The 22,287-nt window shown below is 41.7% G+C and overlaps 1 protein-coding gene across 1 annotated transcript in view; it reads right to left on the bottom strand.

The window, feature by feature from the left end:
• CMYA5 (cardiomyopathy associated 5) overlaps positions 1-22,246 on the bottom strand; it is a 62,274-nt gene extending 40,028 nt beyond the window's left edge. The window contains exons 1-5 of the mRNA XM_075590747.1: positions 18,098-22,246; positions 9,534-9,629; positions 4,893-5,126; positions 3,382-3,404; positions 2,027-2,148 (exon numbers count right to left, since the gene is read on the bottom strand). Of these exons, the coding sequence (XP_075446862.1) occupies positions 2,027-2,148; positions 3,382-3,404; positions 4,893-5,126; positions 9,534-9,629; positions 18,098-22,246 (4,624 nt within the window). The remainder of the gene's footprint in view (positions 1-2,026; positions 2,149-3,381; positions 3,405-4,892; positions 5,127-9,533; positions 9,630-18,097) is intronic.
• Positions 22,247-22,287: the final 41 nt, after the last annotated feature.

Raw genomic sequence — 22,287 nt, forward strand, 5'->3', positions numbered from 1 at the left:
CCCGATTGAGGTGGGGGGCGGCGGAAGGCCCGATTGATGTAGGTGTGGGGGGGAGGGGCGGATGGCCCGATTGATGTAGGTGGCAGGGGGGGGCGGATGACCGATTGAAGTGGGGGGGGCGGCAGATGGTCCAATTGAGGTGGGGGGCGGGCGGCGGTTGGCCCGATTGAGGTGGGGGGCGGTGGAAGGCCCGATTGAGGTGGGGGGGGGGGTCGGGCGGATGGCCTGATGGGGGAGGGGAGATGGATGGCCCGATTGGGGGGGGGGGGCAGATGGCCGATGGTGGGGGGGGTGGCGGATGGCCCGATGGGAGGGGGGGGGTGACAGATGTCCCTGCAGGGGTCTGTGGCAGACAGAGGCGCGGAAGGGGCTGGCTGCCGGAAGGGGGAGGAGTGAAAGCGCTGATGAGAGGAGGGAAAGTATTGCTGAGAGGCGGGGGGGGAGGGAAGGCACTGCTCAGAGAGCCGGAGGCGGGGTAATCTCCCTCGACAACATGAACCCGCCTCCAGCTTTTTTTTTTTCTCCAGCGCGAGCGGGGGAAATTAAACAGCAGCGCGAGCAGGGAAAATTAAAAAAAAAAAACACGTGTGCTGCTTGGGCCAATAGGAGCTCGCCACGGGGGTGTTAAATCCACTCGCCCGGGGCGTGCAGATGTATAGGTTTGTGTATATATATAAAGCATTTTTTTAAAGATAATTAAAAAATTAATTTGTATATTCTAATTATTATCAAATCCTTATTGAAATGTAGTCAAAAACTGCTTTGCCATGTTGATCAGGTCTAGGATCTTATGAATTGAGACACATTACCATTTTTTTCATGGCGTTACAAATGCTACAGGTATAAGAGCATAGAAAGACAGCATAAAGAAAAATAATGCAGATATCCTCATGCTAAACATATACATTAGATGCATAGACAGCTCAGTTATCACTGCACTGAATAGAATTTGGACTGGAAACCTATTTCAACTCCTTGTGACTTTGAACAAGTCACTTTATTTTCTCGCCCCTCCGGTACCAAAATTAGATTGTACAATCTTCTGAGGAGGGCCTCGTTGTGATTTTGAAAGTGACAAGACATCCTGAACTTCATATCACAAGGTGAAATCAAGAATGATCGTTTTCATTTCATACATGTGTTTAGCCATCTACTTGTTATGGGACAGGCAGCTGTAAAGTTCCACGTCACTGGACACTGAAGGCGATTCTTTCATCTAATCCAGTACTAATGTTAAATCCCTAATGTCAGCATTGCAATCACGACTGTACCTGTGAAATTCCTCATGTTTATAAAATACCGTTGGCTGTTACCAAAGATCAAGTAATAGTCACCCTATAATATTACCTGATAAGCTCTGTGGTGCTACGGGTTACATACACATTTATTGTATAGCACGTGGGTAATATGATCACTCCAGAATAGACAGGAATGAATGGGAGGCAAAGTATTCATGTTACAAATACATTTGCTGGCATTGCCCAGGCTGAGAATCCATTCCCAGTCTTGTCATTCATTAAAGGTACCCTGTAACGTCCCATACGCAGCTCCACAATGTTATTGTTTTGCTTTACAAATTGCTTTTTCCTCCCTTTATTTTGTCCCGGTAACACAATTTCTATGGGTTTAAAGCAGTTTAAATTCTACTGGGCTTATTCTATATCTACCCAAGTGGATGATCAGACCATTTTTGGTCCAAATTCCACATGGAAGTCAACTGCAAAGACCTTCACTGAATTTACTAAAACCTTAAACACATTTTTCAATGGTACTTTAGATACTTAAATGCTGACATACAGTATGTCATACAATGCTGTGGATGCTATTGAACATACTGTAAAAGTCTAACATCCAGTAGTAGCCTTTAAAGCCATGGAGTATCCCTACAGTTATAGTGCTTTAAAGATCCTTTATGCTAAAGAAAATATAAATCCATTATGTAGTTATGTGATGTATGGCAACAGAATGGACCTCTGCAAAATATCCAGTATTAACTTTGTAACTTTAAGTCAAATAAAGTTCCTACCTGGTACAAGTTTCAGCATCCTCTGAGCTCCTCTAGAAGAGCTTCCAGCATAGTGTTCGAAAAGCGAAAAGGCGCTGGGCATTTTCTCTAGAGACACAGTGCTCTCCATGGCTGAAAGAAGACTGCATGAAAAGATCACATTCTGGTAACCGTGCTTAAAATACCTGAAAGCAGACAAACTCGCCACAGAGTGGTACGCCAATGGTGAAAGGGTTAGGGCTGCTGCCGTTATTGTTTTATGCATGCACGTTGTTAATTAAATCAGCAATACATTTAAATAGCTCTATACAGCACGTTGCTAAGTGGGGAGGAGTTAGACCCACATCATTTTAAAATATATATAGGCAAAAGAGTGGACAGGCACTGCAAAAAAGGTCGTTTAATACTCAACGTTTCGGCTCTCGCAGGAGCCTTTTTCAAGAGCGTTTTAGAGGGTTTTACAATCTCTAACTAATGTCTTCTGGTAGGAAGACTAAGCCAACTACAGTCATGAGTTGTTTCTGAAACATTTTTTGGACCCGCTTGGATGAACTGCCCCTTCGAGCATCTAAGAGCAGGGATTAGCTTCTACTAAGGTTACTAAGGTACTCTTATCCCTGAATTGATTTACAGATGTAGCAAACATTATTACCCCTGTTAAAGAGGGAATCCAAGCGATTTTTTTTAGTTGGGTTCATGTAATGGCGGAGTTTCAAAGCTGACGCACCAATAGGAAGCCGTGACGTCATCAGGTTCGGCTTCCTATTGGCCCACGTGTTGTGGGAGCTCAGGCGTTGGATATAATTGTTATATTACAGTTTAGTGTTGATAGCGTGTCGTGGCAAACTAGGAAGAGGGGCGGATTTGGTGTAGAAAGTCTGTGAAATTCCGAGAAAACAGATTTCGACTAGTTCGCCTATCACTAGTAATGGCTCTGTACCCTGTGTACAGCCTAAACTTGGTATTTTTAGGGAAATCTATCTCTGGTTTGCTGTCCTGCTGCTAATTTCCCCTCTAACCCAGTACCATTTTTGTTGACGGGAAGAACTACTGAAGCACTAAAGAAAGTTAAATTAGCTGGAGTGATGTTGGGGCCCAATCAATAGTAATATGCAACCGGAATCTGGACTACATTGGGATGCTAGTTTATTACACCCAGAAGACTTCTTAGGGCTGTTTTGTAAGTGCTGACGACAGAACCACTGCAGTGAACCTTCCCTTTATTGTGCTCCTGTAATAACATCATTATTTGAGGTTATGAGATTTATATGGAATTTACATAGTCTCCATTGAATAGACTCCAGTATTTTAGCAGCTTTTAATAGGCATGCATTGAACCAATGACTCTCTACAGAGCTAAGCAACTTGCCATGTACCTGTTATTGATTTCGTCATGTAACTAAAAGAAGAAAAAGGAAACATCTGTGAGATGCACAACTCCAAATAATAAACTCACAAAAATAGATTTGTACATGGATCTGTGTGGCCTGGAATTCGGTATTCAGCTCGTGCACATTTATAAATAAGCAGGGAAATCAACTTAATCCTACTGTATGTATAACCAGAAATGGCACGAGTATTCTCCTTCGCGAGTCATACCAATGTGCCAACAAAGGGGGGGAAAGTGTCAGGAGAGCGTAAAGCTAACCAGAACATTACATCATTATTTTCCTACAGTATATAATACTGGCACAATAATCAGGCACAGTGAGCTTATAATTTAGTTTAAAGTTGACAACAAGTTACAATTTAAGTTTTGAGGGCTGTGGCTCAGGGAGACACAAAGGGCCATATTTACTAAGCGCTGCTATTCCATAAGATACCTGTGCCAATATGGCTTACCTGGAGCAAAGCAGACATAAAACAGCACCGGGTTTGTCAATGATACTATCGCTCTTAATGTGATTTCTTTACTTGAAAAATCTTGTGCTATTTATTCCCACCAATTAGATACATTTTTATACAGAAAAACTTTGATTATACATACCCATAGACTCCCCTTTATTAAATATAGTCTCATGTTGTTAAAATGTTCTTCTACGCCAATTAAATTTGAAGGAGGTTGTCTTTGCATTGTGATGTCATTTATGACACCGTAAGGCAGATGTCCACAAAAAAACATTACTCAGCACTCTGCCTTCTGTGTCTTCTGGAACACCACAAAACTGTCCATTCTCTCACCATCTGATGTTTTAGGCAGCAGTAGTGAGGAAAAGGCAGGTTCCGGCATTTCCAAAAATATATGAACCAGAAAGATTAGCAATGAATCTCAATGTACTTCAACCTTTTAATGTCCTAAATTACATCTCAAAACAAAGACGGCTGTCTCCAGAAAACAGAGTAAAAAAAACACCTAATTATTTCTTAATTATTTTATTCTAATCGTAACTTTGCACATCTCCTATATACATATATTGTATACGTGTTATGGCTACATTTTAAAAAGTGTATAGTGCGCCCAGCAATCCCCCATTACCAACCCCACTTCTTTTTTACTGGATGTACAGCTCCGACAAAGCTTATTCTAACAAAAGCCGCCAGCACGCATCCTGCCGTCCGGCTTTTGTTAGAATTAGCTGTGTCGGAGCAGTAAGGCTAAACTCCAATAGGATGCTGTAACCGTTGACGTTACGGCTTCCTATTGGGGCATGGTTTGGTGGCCAATGTGTTTCCCCTGGAGGAGATTTAAACACTGTAACAACACCAGTAAGTGTCTCTCGGGAACAGGGAGGTCCACGAAACAAAAACAAAATAAATACAGTTGAAGTCTGGACAACCCTTTCCCTGGTTCCCGTCCTGTAAACAAAAAAACTGGGGTACAAAAAAAAGGAACGAGTAGGAGGGACTGCGGCTTTAAGAACTACACCGAGAAATACATTTGACTTACACTGAGAAAAACAACAGGATCAAGCTCTTCAATCTCCTTTACAGCTCTCTCTAAGATCTCTTTTGCTGTATCAACATTTAGCTGGAAGCTAAGCATCTGGTCATACAGGTATTCCATCTTCATTTTCTTCACTTCCTCAAAGCCCTCTCTCTTTGCAGCATGTTGGGCAACTACCGCCTGAATCATCTTTTCATTCTGATCTTCTAAAAGCATCTCTGATTTTGTACAGTTTTCCTGCATGATACAAAATATTTATATGGTAAAATGGCAAAAATACCATATGCAAATAACAACACACACACATAATATACCCACAAAGGCTATATATATATATATATATATATATATATATATATATATATATATATATATATATTGGAAATATAACTGTATGCTCATTTGCATTCTTAGATAGGTCTGCAACCCCGCCTTTCACCATTATCACCCAGCACACAGCACTTCCACTGCAGCAAGGGATTCTGGGAAATGACATGCAAATGAGCACACAGTGCCACTTTTTGCTTCAAAACCATTTTAAACATGGTTCCCTATAGGCTTAAGCTTGCTGCATGGTCACAGCTTTAAGCACAGCCAGGGTTAAGATGTATATATATAGTCAATAATATAACAGTTGGCACTACCATAAATTCCAAGTGATCCTAAAGCTTATCCCATAGAATACAAAAGAATACATAGAATACAAAAGTTACCAGATGTGAGTACAGTAGAAAGGAGACAGCACACAGATGAGTGTAATCCAAAAGTATGTATTATAAATACAGGGCACCGCAACCGACATTTCGGTCCACGTAGAGGGACCTTCCTCAGGGTTGTGCGGCAATTGAGTGACTGGGACAGACATTTATACCCTCACCCATATGTGTCCCAACACCTGACAAACATTTAAAAATCACCAAAACCCGCGAAAATGGTCCGCTGTAGTCAATTGGCTGATACATGCCAGTAGTCCGATATCCTCAAGATCCATCTGATTGGTGCGCGTGCAGCCAACGTAGACCGGAGCCCACCTATCAGGTGAGTCCTGCACCTGACAACAAGAAGGCATCATCGGATTGCCATAGTGCTATTATCTCGGCATTCGCAGCGTTCCACACATGCGTAATGGGTGGAAGCGCCCCCCTGTTGCCATGATACATGTCCTGTGGTCTGCCCAGCAAGATGCGCATGCGTACTGGATCCGAGAAAATGCTCGGCATGCCAGAGAGAAGTATAGTGTACCAAAACACGAGGGACACCCAACATATAAGGATGAGTGATAAGGAGTGGAGGGAGTGTGTGGAAATGGGGAAAGGTAACCATGGAACCCAGGAATTAACTGTAGAGGTGGAGAGGTACCAGACATGAAGAAGTAAAGCATGGCTACATGCTTGTATGAAAGAGGTTATTGCCCTAAAGACATTGAGGATGCTCTTGTGAAAGTGAGACAGATGGACAGAGATATACTGCTTACTCCCTCTGAGCGAGATCTTGGTTTGTACTACTTTAATATAGTGAGCACTTCCAGTTCTATCAAAAGGAGCATATAGAAAAACTGCCACATATTGGCCAATGACAACATTAGCAATTTTTTTCAACAACCACCATTGCTCTGCTATCGGCGTGGGCATAGTTTGGGGGATTTGCTAACACCAGCTGATCCAGTGACCAAATATGCACCCTCTAAAACATGGCTGGCAAGAAAGCCTGGAGCATACAAGTGCCTTGGGTGTACTAACTGTCAGATCATGCAGACTGGACCAACATTTTCGCATCCTCACTGGTGCTTCCATTAGAGCAGAAGCCTGCTGGCCCCGCCCCCACACTCCTCTGCAGCCATAGCCAGACTGGCTTCTGCTCTCTTCCCTGCCGGCCCTGCCCCCCAGCATTATCCCTGCAGTACAGAGAAGGCAGCCAACAGAGGATGCGAAAGAGCAACACGGGACCAGGCGGACGGCTACAGACATGGCAGGGTGATGTGGCCCGGCTCCATGGCGATGTGCAGAGGCGGGACCAGAGCCGTGCAGAGGACCTGAGGCAACAGTCGATGGAGGGTGTCGGACCTTCCAGGGGTCGACCCAAGCGAGGGGGTAAGTGCATTTGTCGAGCCCTGATAATAAGGGTGTTTCAGGGAAAACCTGTTGCAGTCTTGTATCTTCTTGGAGAATGGGTTGTAGTTTCCTGGCGATCTTGCGTAGGGCTTCTAGGTGTGGGTTATATGTGACACCAAAGGTACGCTGTCGCTTGTCTCTAGTACAAAATCAGAGGAAGGTTCACCTGTTCCTCCAGCAATGTCGTGTACCTTATCATGTGCATGAAATGCCCAGGGGGCTGCTACTACATAGGTGAGACGGGACAGAAGCTAAACAGGAGAAATAATCTGCATTGCCACAGCATCACACGCGGAACAAGAGACAGTCCTATCGGTGAACATTTCTCTGGCTATAAGATGAACAATCTGAAGGTGGCCATACTCAAAGGTAATCTTAGAACACTGAGAGACGGTTGCATGAATACAAAGTTATTAAACTGTTCGGGACACTTAGCTGTGGACTAAACCGAGACTGCAGTTTCATGAGCCACTACACAAGAGAACTCTCTTCCCATGAGTGCTAAATTCCATGTCTATAAATACTGCGCTATATGAATGCACACACACCTGTCTCTTGCACATACATATGTACAATTTAATTCTATCCCTATATACCAATAGGGACTACATAGCATCCACACACATTTATAGTAATGCAACACCCTCTTACATTTCAACACCCACCAGCACCATTGGTATTCACTCCCCCTCCACACACACCTTTTGTAAAGCTCTGTATACACTGTGGGCGCTTTATGAATGTGTATTTACACACATACACACACTTACATCACAAACATTCAGGGACCATTTATCACCTAAAGTCATAAATCGCATACTGCACAGGGGGGAGGGATAGGTTTCATCCACAGATAACATTCCAGGCTGTTTTAAAGTAAAACTTTTCTTGCTTTATCCATTGTAACATCGCCCGAAGAAGAGATCCGTGTATCTCGAAAGCTCACACATAAAAAGCATTTCCTTAGCCACCGAACGGTATAGAGTATTTGTTTTTGATTATTAAGCTCGGCTAACACAGTACAGATATCTCTACCTCTATAAATATATATAAGCTACATGTATGTATATGTATATATGTAGCTTTTATTTATATATATATATATATATATATATATATATATAAGCTAAAGTGTAGACAGCGCTCAAGCAATGATAAATGTTGAAAATCTTAAGTGATACAAGTGTTTAATAATGTAATAAATATATAGTGAAGTGAAATATATACTTGATCAAACTAAAAAATTTTTTTTATCATAATGCAATAATAGTGCAAAAAAAATAAAAAATATGTATGTGTGTCCCAAAAAATAATACACAAATAGGAAAACAAATCAGATTTGTGAAAGGGAAAATAATAAAAAAATACATCCAGAGAGGTTAATAAACAGGGGCAGCTTCACATCAGGAAAATATGAACAGCAATGATGAGAAGTGCTCTCTCCAAGGTACAGTCAGATGCAAAAATATTCAATAGCTAAGAATAGCACAGATAAAAAATGCACATATAATTGATCACTTGAAATGTATAAACTGGCAAGTGATTAACCAGATAACAATCCCTCTTGAATAAATCCCCAAAATACAGTAAATAAACAATAGCATACAGCAGATGGAATCACCGTAGCAGATATTAGGCGTCTTTTGCGGATCCAAATGTAGTGGAAATCAGCAGGAAAACAACCATCAGGACAACTCCTCTGTAAACACGACTGGCAACAAGATGAATCCTCGTGCAGAAAAGTCAAATTAAGAGCTCTCAGGAAGGCAGGATTACTCCCAGGAGTGTCTGTGTATATAGTGCTAGCAGTGTCTATGCAGACTGCTTCAATGCACAAGTAAAACGCAAATATCAATGCAGCTAGATGGATTAGGTGCAGGAGTGGGCAGAGAATGATCCTGACTGAACTGAATGATCCAGAATAGTGTCCGCTCGAAAGGAGTAAAATCTCTCCAGTGTGTTAGAAAACAACTGACAGTGAAAATGTGGAAGTCCGCAGATGTCACGTGTCACTTGTCAAGAGCCCAACGCGTTTCGTCACTTCCGAAGTGACTTAATCAGGGTTATTTTGTGCTGATTTCCTCTACCTTTGAATCCACAAAAGAAGCATAATATCTGCTATGGTGATTCCATCTGTTGTATGCTATTTCTTATTTACGGTACTTTGCTGTGAACTATTCAAGAGGGATTGTTATCTGGTTCATCCCATGCCAGTTTATACATTTACAGTTATATACCTTAAATAATATCTACAATTGTACAGAAATATACATCAATTGCCCATGATATATAAGATTTTTTACATCAGGAGTTTCATAAGCATGTTTAACTCCTTTCATGCCAGAATGCACTCATCCATCTATACTTTCTCTCTCTACCAACATACACAATATTCCCAACTTTTTATTTTCTAAGAAGTATGTTTCCATGCGAATTTTCTCTGCAGATTGCAGTAATAACAGGCGTATTTATTAGGAAACATGTCTGTGTTGCAAAATTAACTTCAGCTGAAGCATGGAAGCCTGACACTTACTTCAACTTCATTAAAGAGCGATTCTATTGTGCCGACGCATTCCTCCGTTTTCAGGGAGCGCTCCTGCAGGTTTTCTAGGAGTTTCTCCAAATTATCCTTTAAAAAAACAAAGCAAATAGTTATCAGATTGGATTTGAAAATGTATGTTTTATTTTGTTTTTTTAATTAAAAAACAGAAGGTCAAGGGTTTTAGATGTTGTGGACAAAAAAAGACATTTGCTAATGGAAACAGCATGTGATTTGTGAGAGCGAGGGACTGTTGAAATCTTTGATACTGTTGATGCTTGGAATGAGAGACTGTGTTCCAATGAGTGACACTAATGCCAAAGGAATGAGGCTGGGCAGGGGAATGAGACCTGGCTTAAAGGTGCAATCCTCGAAGGTGACAAAAAAAAAAAACTATATTCGGGGAAGAATTTAACAAGCTTCCTTAAAGAAATGTAACCATGATGGAAGCAAAAAATGAAACGACAGCTTTTGTTCTGTGAAAATGAGACATGATTTGTATTTCATCTGACTGCAGATGTGTGAGACTTGCTTTGCTAATGTTTCGCTGAAACGGTTGAGATTTTGAAAAAAGCGCGCTACAACTTTGCATCCTAAAAAGAAGCGAAATTCGACATTTGTGACCGAACTTTGTCAGCGGAGGAGAGAAGCAAACCCCATATTTCAAGCTGAGGAGACATTTACTCAGAGAACTGCTTGCAAGCTTTTAAAAAGTTAGACTTTCTGCTATCCACTTTTCCCCCCCGAATGTGCAAGTGAAAAGTTCCCTCATCTTTACTTCTGACCTGTGAATAGGGAGGGGAGTGTTTGCCAATGAAGTGTTTCCTCTTCCCTTATCTCACCCTGTCCTTATTAGAAAGCCAATTAAGGGCAGAGAGGGACTTCAAGCAGCAATTCCGCCTAACTAACCCCCCATTCTTTTACAGCATGGGAGTCAGGGTATCCCACGGAGCTGAACAGTGCTAATCAGCCACGGGGACCATGAGGACCCCACCTCCCAGTTCCCTGAAATAGTGATGTAGCTACCAATGCAATTTTAATGTGCTATGAAGCCACTGTCATTAGATTGGGGATGAAAGCTTTCCTAACAAGGGGTTCATAATGAATAGGGTCCACAGTGAGAGCCTAAATGAATTCCTAAATTAATTGTGTTCAGACAAGCCATTAAATATTAAGGTGGTTATGTATAAAGAATTGGTTGTTTTTTTTTAAACGAATTGAAAGAGTACAATGCATCATAAAATGTATTCTGCATATTGTGGTATATGTAATTATTCCTGTTCTTACGTTAGCGACGCACGCTTGAAATGTTGTAATACATATCATTTGCATATGTGCACCTGCGGCAGCCTCCAAACAGCACCTCTAACTCCACACCATAGTGACATGTGTTTCTTAGTGACAGGAAGTGGGCGCATGTGCCAAACAACAAAATCGTTTTTAGTCATTTGCGCACTGAGGCGCATGAATTTGTTACTGTCGTGTTAAACTTTTACGACAAAACTGCTGCTAGAGACTCGTTACACATAGGCCCCTAGGTATCCAAGTATTTGGTATTTATAAAGTATACTATGCACTAAGAATCTCAGGAGCCAGGGGAGCCTGAAGCAGAAATGAGAGATTTGCCTGATTTATAGGGCGACCCTGAATATAAGGCGACCCCCTCGATTCCAGCCTCTGCTAATTTAAAAATAGGTAAGGTAAAAATGTAAGCTATTAACACAGTAGGTGTCTGCGCATGCGCTCCTTTCGGTCCTGTGTAAGCTATTAACACAGTAGGTGTCTGCGCATGCGCTCCTTTCGGCCCTCTGTAAGCTATTAACACAGTACGTGTCTGCGCATGCGCTCCTTTCGGTCCTGTGTAAGGTATTAACACAGTAGGTGTCTGCGCATGCGCTCCTTTCGGTCCTGTGTAAGCTATTAACACAGTAGGTGTCTGCGCATGCGCTCCTTTCGGCCCTGTGTAAGCTATTAACACAGTACGTGTCTGTGCATGCGCTCCTTTCGGTCCTGTGTAAGGTATTAACACAGTAGGTGTCTGCGCATGCGCTCCTTTCGGTCCTGTGTAAGCTATTAACACAGTAGGTGTCTGCGCATGCGCTCCTTTCGGCCCTGTGTAAGCTATTAACACAGTACGTGTCTGCGCATGCGCTCCTTTCGGTCCTGTGTAAGCTATTAACACAGTAGGTGTCTGCGCATGCGCTCCTTTCGGTCCTGTGTAAGCTATTAACACAGTAGGTGTCTGCGCATGCGCTCCTTTCGGTCCTGTGTAAGCTATTAACACAGTAGGTGTCTGCGCATGCGCTCCTTTCGGCCCTGTGTAAGCTATTAACACAGTACGTGTCTGCGCATGCGCTCCTTTCGGTCCTGTGTAAGGTATTAACACAGTAGGTGTCTGCGCATGCGCTCCTTTCGGTCCTGTGTAAGCTATTAACACAGTAAGTGTCTGCGCATGCGCTCCTTTCGGCCCTGTGTAAGCTATTAACACAGTACGTGTCTGCGCATGCGCTCCTTTCGGTCCTGTGTAAGCTATTAACACAGTAGGTGTCTGCGCATGCGCTCCTTTCGGTCCTGTGTAAGCTATTAACACAGTAGGTGTCTGCGCATGCGCTCCTTTCGGTCCTGTGTAAGCTATTAACACAGTAGGTGTCTGCGCATGCGCTCCTTTCGGCCCTGTGTAAGCTATTAACACAGTACGTGTCTGCGCATGCGCTCCTTTCGGTCCTGTGTAAGGTATTAACACAGTACGTGTCTGCGCATGCGCTCCTTTCGGTCTTGTGTAAGGTATTAACACAGTACGTGTCTGCGCATGCGCTCCTTTCGGTCCTGTGTAAGGTATTAACACAGTAGGTGTCTGCGCATGCGCTCCTTTCGGCCCTGTGTAAGCTATTAACACAGTACGTGTCTGCGTATGCGCTCCTTTCGGTCCTGTGTAAGGTATTAACACAGTAGGTGTCTGCGCATGCGCTCCTTTCGGTCCTGTGTAAGCTATTAACACAGTACGTGTCTGCGCATGCGCTCCTTTCGGCCCTGTGTAAGCTATTAACACAGTACGTGTCTGCGCATGCGCTCCTTTCGGTCCTGTGTAAGCTATTAACACAGTAGGTGTCTGCGCATGCGCTCCTTTCGGTCCTGTGTAAGCTATTAACACAGTACGTGTCTGCGCATGCGCTCCTTTCGGCCCTGTGTAAGCTATTAACACAGTACGTGTCTGCGCATGCGCTCCTTTTGGTCCTGTGTAAGGTATTAACACAGTAGGTGTCTGCGCATGCGCTCCTTTCGGTCCTGTGTAAGCTATTAACACAGTACGTGTCTGCGCATGCGCTCCTTTCGGCCCTGTGTAAGCTATTAACACAGTAGGTGTCTGCGCATGCGCTCCTTTCGGCCCTGTGTAAGCTATTAACACAGTACGTGTCTGCGCATGCGCTCCTTTCGGTCCTGTGTAAGGTATTAACACAGTAGGTGTCTGCGCATGCGCTCCTTTCGGTCCTGTGTAAGCTATTAACACAGTACGTGTCTGCGCATGCGCTCCTTTCGGCCCTGTGTAAGCTATTAACACAGTACGTGTCTGCGCATGCGCTCCTTTCGGTCCTGTGTAAGCTATTAACACAGTAGGTGTCTGCGCATGCGCTCCTTTCGGTCCTGTGTAAGCTATTAACACAGTAGGTGTCTGCGCATGAGCTCCTTTCGGTCCTGTGTAAGCAATTAACACAGTAGGCGCCTGCGCTCCTTTAACTCCTGTGTTAACTCATGCGCAAGCGTGAGTACATGCGGCTACTGTGTTGCTGCCTTACGCAGGACAAAATTGTCCGCAGCAAAATGTGTGGAGCCTGATTATAAGGCGCGTAAGGACTTTTCAATCTAACTAGTAATCAGGGAATCGCTACCCAAGAGATCACGTGGATGTGATCCCAGAAGTGTTCAGGCATGGAAGGAGTTAAAAGAGAGTGGCGCTAGAAAGCCCCATTACTTGTTTGGGGGAATGTCTCCCTGAACTGGGTGCAACAAAAAGCAAAACAAGGAAGACAAAGCACATTCAATCATTTAAAGCTTATTTCCCATTAACAAAATAGCTACCGTGACCTATTCTTACTGAGGCAATGAGAGTGACAGGGAATGCCTTATTGCAAGTAAGCTCTCTCCTGTTGGTTTATGCTGTTGGCAAAATAGCTGTGAGGGAGCACAAAATAAATATTTAGGTTTCCTCCCCCTTTAACCAGCAATCCAACCGGCAGCATCTTTTGAACTAAAGTAGCAATCTAATTATAAAAGTTATAATTAAAGTATAATAATAAATTAAAGTACAATGTTATAATTAACGTATAATGGCTTATACCATACTTTTTGTATGAAATCATTACTCAAGGATCTTTAAGTGTTTAATCAAAAGTGTGTCCACTTCCAATTCTAGTTTAGGTTTAGGTATATAAAGATACACGGACATGTACATCTTTAGTTTTTGGACGTACTAGGCACCATTTTTTCTCGTCAAATGCAATGATGCAGACATATACGTAACATCTTATGTTGGAGCTGCAATTAAGTGGAAAAACTCGGCCATTTAATACATTACTGCTATTTTTCAGAACTTAACATATGTCCAATAACATTACAATCTCTGAATGGCAAAACTACTGAAAAATCATGTTACTGGGGGATGTCACATATACGTGATTGGGATAAGAAAGAGGTAAGGGTAATCTGAAATGTAAATACACACATATCCATAATGTACATACACATACATAACCATACTGTACATACACATACATATCCATTTACAGTACATATCCATACTGTACATACACCTACTGTACCTGAAAAAAGTAATCAGCACTCAAAAAGATAAGTATCAAAAGGTATATTGACAGGAAGATGTCAGGACATACAGCAAACACAACTGACAGCATCGTTTCAGGTCTCCGTGGCCCTTTCTTCGCATTCATACGGACACAAATATCATTTGGACTGAGTAAGGCTAGTATTCAGTATGATGTGACGCTCCTTCCTAGAGCTGGTAAAAAAAATCAGATGCATTCAAATGAATGGGACAGATATCTTCTTCTTCTTCTTCTTCATTACAGGAAAGTGGCTTAACAGCATATTGAATAAGGGCTTCAGGTTGGTTCTTGTTCCTAATCTTTGCCCATATGTAATTTCTCTGTTTTTCTCACTGAGAAGTTCAGGGACTTTGAGTTAGACTTCCAGTGATATTTGGTATTTCCATTACTGCTATTACTCTTCTCCTATGTCACCTACTGTTTCTATTTCAGGCTTTCTAATGTAAGACGTCTGAGAGAGCAGATGAAAGATAGCTGAGATATCCGTAGGCTAAGACTGTCACTAATCTTAGCTGGTATCAACCTGGTAACTTGCTTAAAGCTGCAATGCAAGTTACACTCACGTGGGGCTCCATTGCAGCAAAGCCACTGTACATCATAGAAACATGCTAATAGTAGATAGATCTGATAATACATAAGGCCACCATTCACTATTTTCCAAATCTGTACCAAAACTATAGACGCCAGATCTTCCAAATCTGAGGTTCTCTTGTGTCAGTCCCAACTACTGCACTAATTTACTGCGTTTACCCCAACCACTTCTGCTGGTAAGCGGTTCCATATCTCTTCCACTCTTTTAGTGTAGAAGAACTTCCATCCATCATTTTAAACCGCTTTGCTGCCAGAAAGGCTTTTGTGAAATACTATCCTGTTATTGAAGGAGTTAGTATACAGAAAGGAAATTAAGGGCAGCGGAAATCACGTGAGGTGTTTTATTTCCCATCACAATTTAAAAACCTAGCTTGGCTGAACTTGTTCAAGTGATCTGGTAACCTAATGGCAGGTTGGAGTCAGCATTATCTCAGTGTCTTCATGCTAGCCATGTCCAGAAACCCAATCAGCTGTTACTGTAAAATACTACTGCTATAGTAATGAGGCAAAGAAATGTCATTAATATATAGGGTGGCACAAGGCTTGAAACTTGCCTTCCGAAAACCAGGAAGAACTATATTTAAAAATGTAATGTGGCTGAGGCTTTCATTTATGTTTTAATTCAGATTATAGCTCTATTGATAGCGTTATGCGGTTCAGGATGTTACACTTTTCCTTACGTCTTTTAAAAACAGTAGGGTCTTTGTATCAAAGATATTTTGGAGCAGAAGTAGGGGGCACTGTCACCCTGTGCTAATGTATCAAAATACTTTGTTATGATTTCCTGTCCCCTTCTCCCCCCCACCTGCACCATCCTGAGGTACATGGGTACATCCTGAGGTACGAGGTACATGGTGCGCATATTATAATGGGATACATCACATTCTGCATCATTCTCTTTTGTCGAAGTGTAACATTCCGCATAGATGTAAGAAACTGATTCTTACATATGACGCAACTATGCTTCAAAAAATTAAGCAGTGAGTCAAAACACACTTTTCTTTGAGTTGATACATGCAGGGCTGTCGACAGGGCGGGGGGAAGAACTGAGACAGGGTCCCTGTGGGCCTGACCAGCTGATCCTGGAAGCGTGGCCTGGCCCAACTCCCGCATCCGGCCACCTGGGCCTCTGTGTGCGGCAGGGGGGGGGGGGAGGCGCATCTCGCCTCAGCTGCGGAGACTTCTCATGCCAAACAGAGAAATCGAGAGGGGAGAGAGGGAGAAGGGGCAACGTGAGAGAGAGGAGTGAGAGGAGGGGAGAGAGATGGGGGGATGGTGAGAAAGGGGGGGACTTGGAGAATGGGAGAAAAGGTGGGAGTGCGACAGAGAGGGAAGAAAAAGGGGAGTGTGAAAGGGGGGAGTGTGAGAGTGAGAAGGAGGCGAAAAATAGCGAGGGAGGGACAGTGAGAGAGGGGGATGGGGGAGTGTAAGAGAAAGAGAGCGGTCGGGCTCGCAGGCCCCACAGGGGTCCAGTTGGAAAAACTCTAGTCCTGAGCCCCACACAGCTGTCGGTGGCTCTGGGTACATGAACTGCAAAGGGGTTTCTTTGAATGGAGTTTCACAAAAGATAGAAACCTCTTGTTGTACAGTATATATCCTTGTCATCCTAGCAGGTGTACTATTACTGTTTTATGTTATGCTCTTTGTATCTGCTTAATTTACTCCAAAGTGGATGCTCTCCTTTTTATTATCCTTTCACCCTTTTTTCTTTTCTTTCTCTCTTTGGTATCCCCAAACTCGGTTTATACAGTATGTTGGCTGATATTTACCTTGATAAACTACAGCTCTCAGCCTATCTGAACGGCTCTACCTCGCAATTCTCTGAGATTTGGGCTCCTTGGTTCCGTCATGCAGGTATATCCCCATATAAAGACTAGAACACTTGGAACAGAGTGATACATGTGGTATTTAAATTGTTGTTTACAGTGTTATATTGTTACAAATGCTGTCCCTTCCCCCCCCTTCCCTGATCTCCCTCCCCTTTATTGTTTCATAAACAGTTTATTTTTATTATTGTATTCCCCCTTTTTTTGTTTTCTGTTTTGCATGCCTTACTTTTTTTATGTATACAAATGATCAATAAAAAATGTAAGTAATAAAAAAACCATGGGCTGTATCTTTATGTCCTGGTGATTAGAAGCCTGGTGATAACCTTTATAGCTCCAGATCTGTCGGACTCAACCAGGCTTCCTTTTGCATTCTCATCGGCACATGCAGCTGAGCTGTTTTTGTAATAACACCTGCTGTGCTGGGACTGGTGGAGTCACAGACCCACAGAGCTCTGTTAAGTGCAGGCTCATAATGTCATGTTACCTAAAACAGTAAAGGCCATTATTTTTCCTGCGGTCACAACATATCCACAGTCACCATTTAACGTATTAACATAGGCTAATATTGTAACACAATACCTGTACTGCGTTATCTGCCAATAAAGTCATGCTAAGTATGTCTTGCTAAAGGTGGCTTTCCTCCCATCCAGATCTCTCTCTCTCTCCCTCTCTTCCCCTCTCTCTCTCTCCCCCCCCCCCCCCCCCCCCCCCCCCCCCCCGCTCTCTCTCTCTCTCCTCTCTCTCTCCTGTTATAGTGAACACAATGCTCCTTCTGGGAGAAAACATAACATAATGTTACACTTATTACACTTGTGAATTAGGTAGTAGACATGTTACTCCAGTTGTTATATCACCTAAGGTACAGTATTAGGTATCACCTAATATTGATATGCTCATTTACTCTGCAATTATTACCCTTTCTTTATACAGGTAAAGGCTCAACTTAACATCACTTAACAGAGCTTTGTGGCTCTGGACTTAAGTCTGCGGATACTGTTAAAGCATGGAAGGCAGCCCTGGAGAAGCTCCCAGTTATAACTTTTATGTCCTATCATTAAATCCCTTACTGGTGCAGATCCTTCAACAACTAAAAAGAAAAAGTGTTAAACTTAGGTGACTAGGTGATAATGAAATAAAAAGCAAAGTTAATGGCTGTAGGGGTTTAGTTTCAAACTGTACTTTCCTAGCCCCAAAAATGCATTTGGGGTGGGGAGCAATTTTAAAGGGGAAATTAAGAAAATAGGTAAAGGGTGAAGGATACATGGACCATGATTAAGGTATTGATGCAAAAACTTACCGTCATCTCGGTGATTGCCTTGTCTAAGGTTGTGACGTCATGGTTCGTATGGTCACCAAAAATCTTATCAATGGCAGATATGGGACTTCTACAACTGTAGCAATAGGTGTCAATTTGAGGCTTCTTCACGTCTGATTGTGATACTTCCGATAACTCTGATGGTGATTGTACATGTTCTATCATCTCAAAGCTAGAATCTTCATGACCCTGAGCGCTTAGTTGCTCTGCATCCATAAAGAAGTCATAGCCACCATCACTGTCTTGCTCCAAAGATTCTCTGTCTTCAAATGTTATCTCTTCAGGTGACATCTCATCTTGCAGTAGTTCGTCATGGTTGATGATTTCATAGTCTAAGGATTCAGCAGTTACCTCATCGTCTTCTAGGAACAGTTCTTCTACTCTTTCATGCCTGACTGTCTCAGTTGACAATGTCTGTAAATCCAATGTAGTTTGTGCTTCTTCACATGGCTCCTCTGCTTTTTCATGTTCTGCATTCACTAGGACTGTATCTTGTGCTTCTGGTTGTTCAAGTATTGTTTCAGTAGCATCAGTTACCTCTTGAGCTATAACATCTCCATGTACTTCCTCAAGCACATCTTCTGTTCTGTGCTCATAATCTAATGTGGTTTCTATAGGTTCATATTCAGAAATAGAAAACTGCACACATTCTTTTATTTTTTCCTCCTCTAAATCTTTTACATCTGTCATTCTCTCATTTATTGGGCCATTTATAATTACTACAGGCTGATAATCTAGCTCTAACCCTTCTTGGTTGTTAATATCAAGTGGCTCATTTATGGCAGATGGTAAAATATTTCTTACGTGTGTGGAAGATTTATCTTCTTCCGTCTCAGATTGCAGAGTTTCAAGAGAGAGTTCTACATCACTTATTGGACTCTCTTCAGTGACTTGATTTTGTTGGTTGTTATCAGCTGATAATGTGTTGCTGATCACACAGACAATATGCTCCAGCACTTCATCAGCAATTCTCTCAACAGATTCAACGTTCGTCTCATGTTCTGTTCTTTCCTGCAAACAAGTTTTGGCTACAGGTTTGCCTTGAATCAAAGTTTGTTCTTTTTGACATGCAATTGTATTTTGATCTAGTAACGGAACAGAATCATCAGGCTCTGTAGTTTCCAATATATCTATTGTTGGAAAAGCAGATTCTATGCCTTCTTCATTTTTGTTTGGTACTGATTCTACGCTTACTTCATTTTTGTTTGGTACTGATTCAATGCCGCCTTCATTTTTGTTTGGTACTGATTCTACGCCTTCTTCATTTTTGGTTGGTACTGATTCTACGCTTACTTCATTTTTGTTTGGTGCTGATTCAATGCCTTCTTCATTTTTGTTTGGTACTGATTCTATGCCTTCTTCATTTTTGTCTGGTACTGATTCTATGCCTTCTTCATTTTTGTTTGGTACTGATTCTATGCCTTCTTCCTTTTTGTTTGGTACTGATTCTATGCCTTCTTCATTTTTGTCTGGTACTGATTCTATGCCTTCTTCATTTTTGTTTGGTACTGATTCTATGCCTTCTTCATTTTTGTCTGGTACTGATTCTAAAATGTTTTCCTCTACAGCACAAGACGGCTCCTGCATTGGTTCACAGGTCATTATTTCATCTTGATATTGTGATAAGAGTTCACAACTTGCCTGTTCCTCATATGCTTTTTCCTCAACATTCACAAAAGCTACATTGCAAATATCATCAAACTCGTTCTCCTCTCCTTCCAGATGCTTCTCCTCAATACCCAGATTTTCAGGATTCTGAGCCTGAATGTCAGATACAATTTCACTGTCAGATGGCAATTCTTCAAGCTGGTAAGAATACTCTTCTACATCATCATACCATAAACCATCTGTACATTTGGTCTCATCAAATGTAACTTCATCTTTAAGGTTGTATTTTTCAAAATAGATTCCTGTTCCATAATCGTCAGAATTCCTGCTATGAAACGAGTCTCCAGAAGCGGTGCTTTCCTCGTCGGACTGCTCACATTTATCTTTTGTTTCATCCCCTATTGCTTGTTCATAAAGGTCTTTGTAGAGAAAGGCTAAGGCGGGCGGTTCTTCTAGAAGCTCTGGGTTGATCATTTTAACAGAAATGGGAAAGAGCATGGATCTCGTCAATACACTTTCTTCCTCGTTAAACAAGGATATTCCTGTTGCCTTCACATCCCTTTCTTCTACTCTTCCATCTCCTTCAATATCATGACAAGACTTTTGAATATTAAACGCTGAAGTCATTGTGTTATCATCATCCATTACACCATAGAAGCACTCGTCTAAATGTTCTAATAAGTAAGATTCATCTTCCTCAGTTGTCGCACTTTCATTTACAGGACCCCACTGTGTTCTTCTCGTATCATTAGCTAATTCAAGTTCATCGATTGGTTTTACAAAGTCAGACTCAATAGGTAATTTGTCATCAATTAAAGTAAATTTTTCGAAGTAATCTATCTCATTAGTACTTTTATCTGGATTTATTGCTTGCATTATCTCTGAATTCGTGTCTGTTATCTTCATAGATCCATTACTATTTCCACCTTCTTTTAACTGTTTGGTTTCTTCCTGATTTCCCGTTGGAGTGGCATCTACATGTATATTATCATTAGAGTCATAATTAGTCAATGTATTTTCACCTTCAGGAAGCTGTTTTGGTTTGAGCATGGGGTTTTCGTTTAGATAATCTAGTTTATCCTGCATGTGTTCACTTGCCTCTTGATCAATGGAAGACATACATTCTGGAGCGAGGATATTTAATATTTCAGAACCATCAGAAATAATATTGAACACGTTTGATTGAGTCTCAGAATCTTCTGTGCCATTTTGCTCGCCTTCAAGTTCAAAATGTGTTAAAGAATTGTTTGCTTTTAGATATCCCTCTTGAGTAAAACTTAGATTAGCTACGTTTTCCGAAACATTGTTACTTAAATATAAAGGACTAGACATTGATGTTTCTGAGATTTTTTCATTAAATAGCATACCAGGCCTTTCTTGATGCCACTGTGCTTGACCTAAAATAGAAGGTGCAAAGCTTTCTTTTTCTTTTGACACCAACTTCTTTTGTCCTGGTGAATAATCTTGAACATTACGTTTGCCTGTATCATGATTAATTGGTTCATTTATACTCTCTGTTACTTTTTCGATAGGAGATTGTAAAACTGATTTGTCATCTGGATGTTTGACATGATATGATGTTAAAGACTGGTCTCCTGTTGGGATTAAGTTTGTTTTGACTAATGCTGTTGATTGAATTCCTTCATTTACCGCTATGTCATTAAGATGTTGCTCATTTGATTGTTTTAACACAGAATCCGTTTCTTCATTTAAAATTGATTCAACCATGTGCATTTCTGGTATCTGCTTTTTTGGGAGGGTAATTGAACTAACTTCGCCATGTGTCAACTTGGGAGTTCCTAGGGATGGTGATTGATTGTCAAGTGTATTTACAGCATCTGGAAGATATAATGATAAAGATTTAGGTTGTTTAGATAATGACTCTGGTGCAGTTGGATTATGTGATTGAAATTCTTCTCCGCCTAATTTGTCACTCAAAAATGATGAACTAGTATCTGATTTTACTGGCACCAAGTTAGGTGCCTGGGGTATACAGGACTGATTCTCTATTAGATTGGCTTCATAAGGTAAAAATGATGAATTAGTTTGTGCCTGGTCTGACACCCAATTTACTGTCTGTGATGAAAAAGGACGAACTGCTTGATTATCTTCTTGATTAATAACATAAGATGAGGTGGACCCTGACTGCTTTGACAGCCCATTGACTGTGTCATCTAAAGAAGGTACCACTCCTTCCACATCTGTTTTGTTTAATGAATTCGAGTGAACTCTATTGGAATATTGGTTACGTTCAAAATTGTTTGGTACAAATTGTATACCATTTGTAGAAGCCTCCGTAGAAAATTGCACAGAGGCATTTTGTAACGATTTCTCATTGATTTCTGGTTGTCTACTGCTCATGGAAGATGCCATGGAAGATGTCAACACTTGGGCCCTGTCACTACTTGTATTTAAACATTTTGAAGACAGGGCTGCCTGTTTTGGCAATGTATTGAACTTGCAAGTTTTTGCTTTAACATATCCTAGTTTTTCTTTCTCTGGTGCATTGCCTGAATTTTCCATAACAGGAGAATGTTCCAACGGCTCTTCAGTAAACTCTCTAT

This window comes from Ascaphus truei, chromosome 1, assembly GCF_040206685.1.
Source record: "Ascaphus truei isolate aAscTru1 chromosome 1, aAscTru1.hap1, whole genome shotgun sequence".
Taxonomy (NCBI): Eukaryota; Metazoa; Chordata; class Amphibia; order Anura; family Ascaphidae; genus Ascaphus; species Ascaphus truei.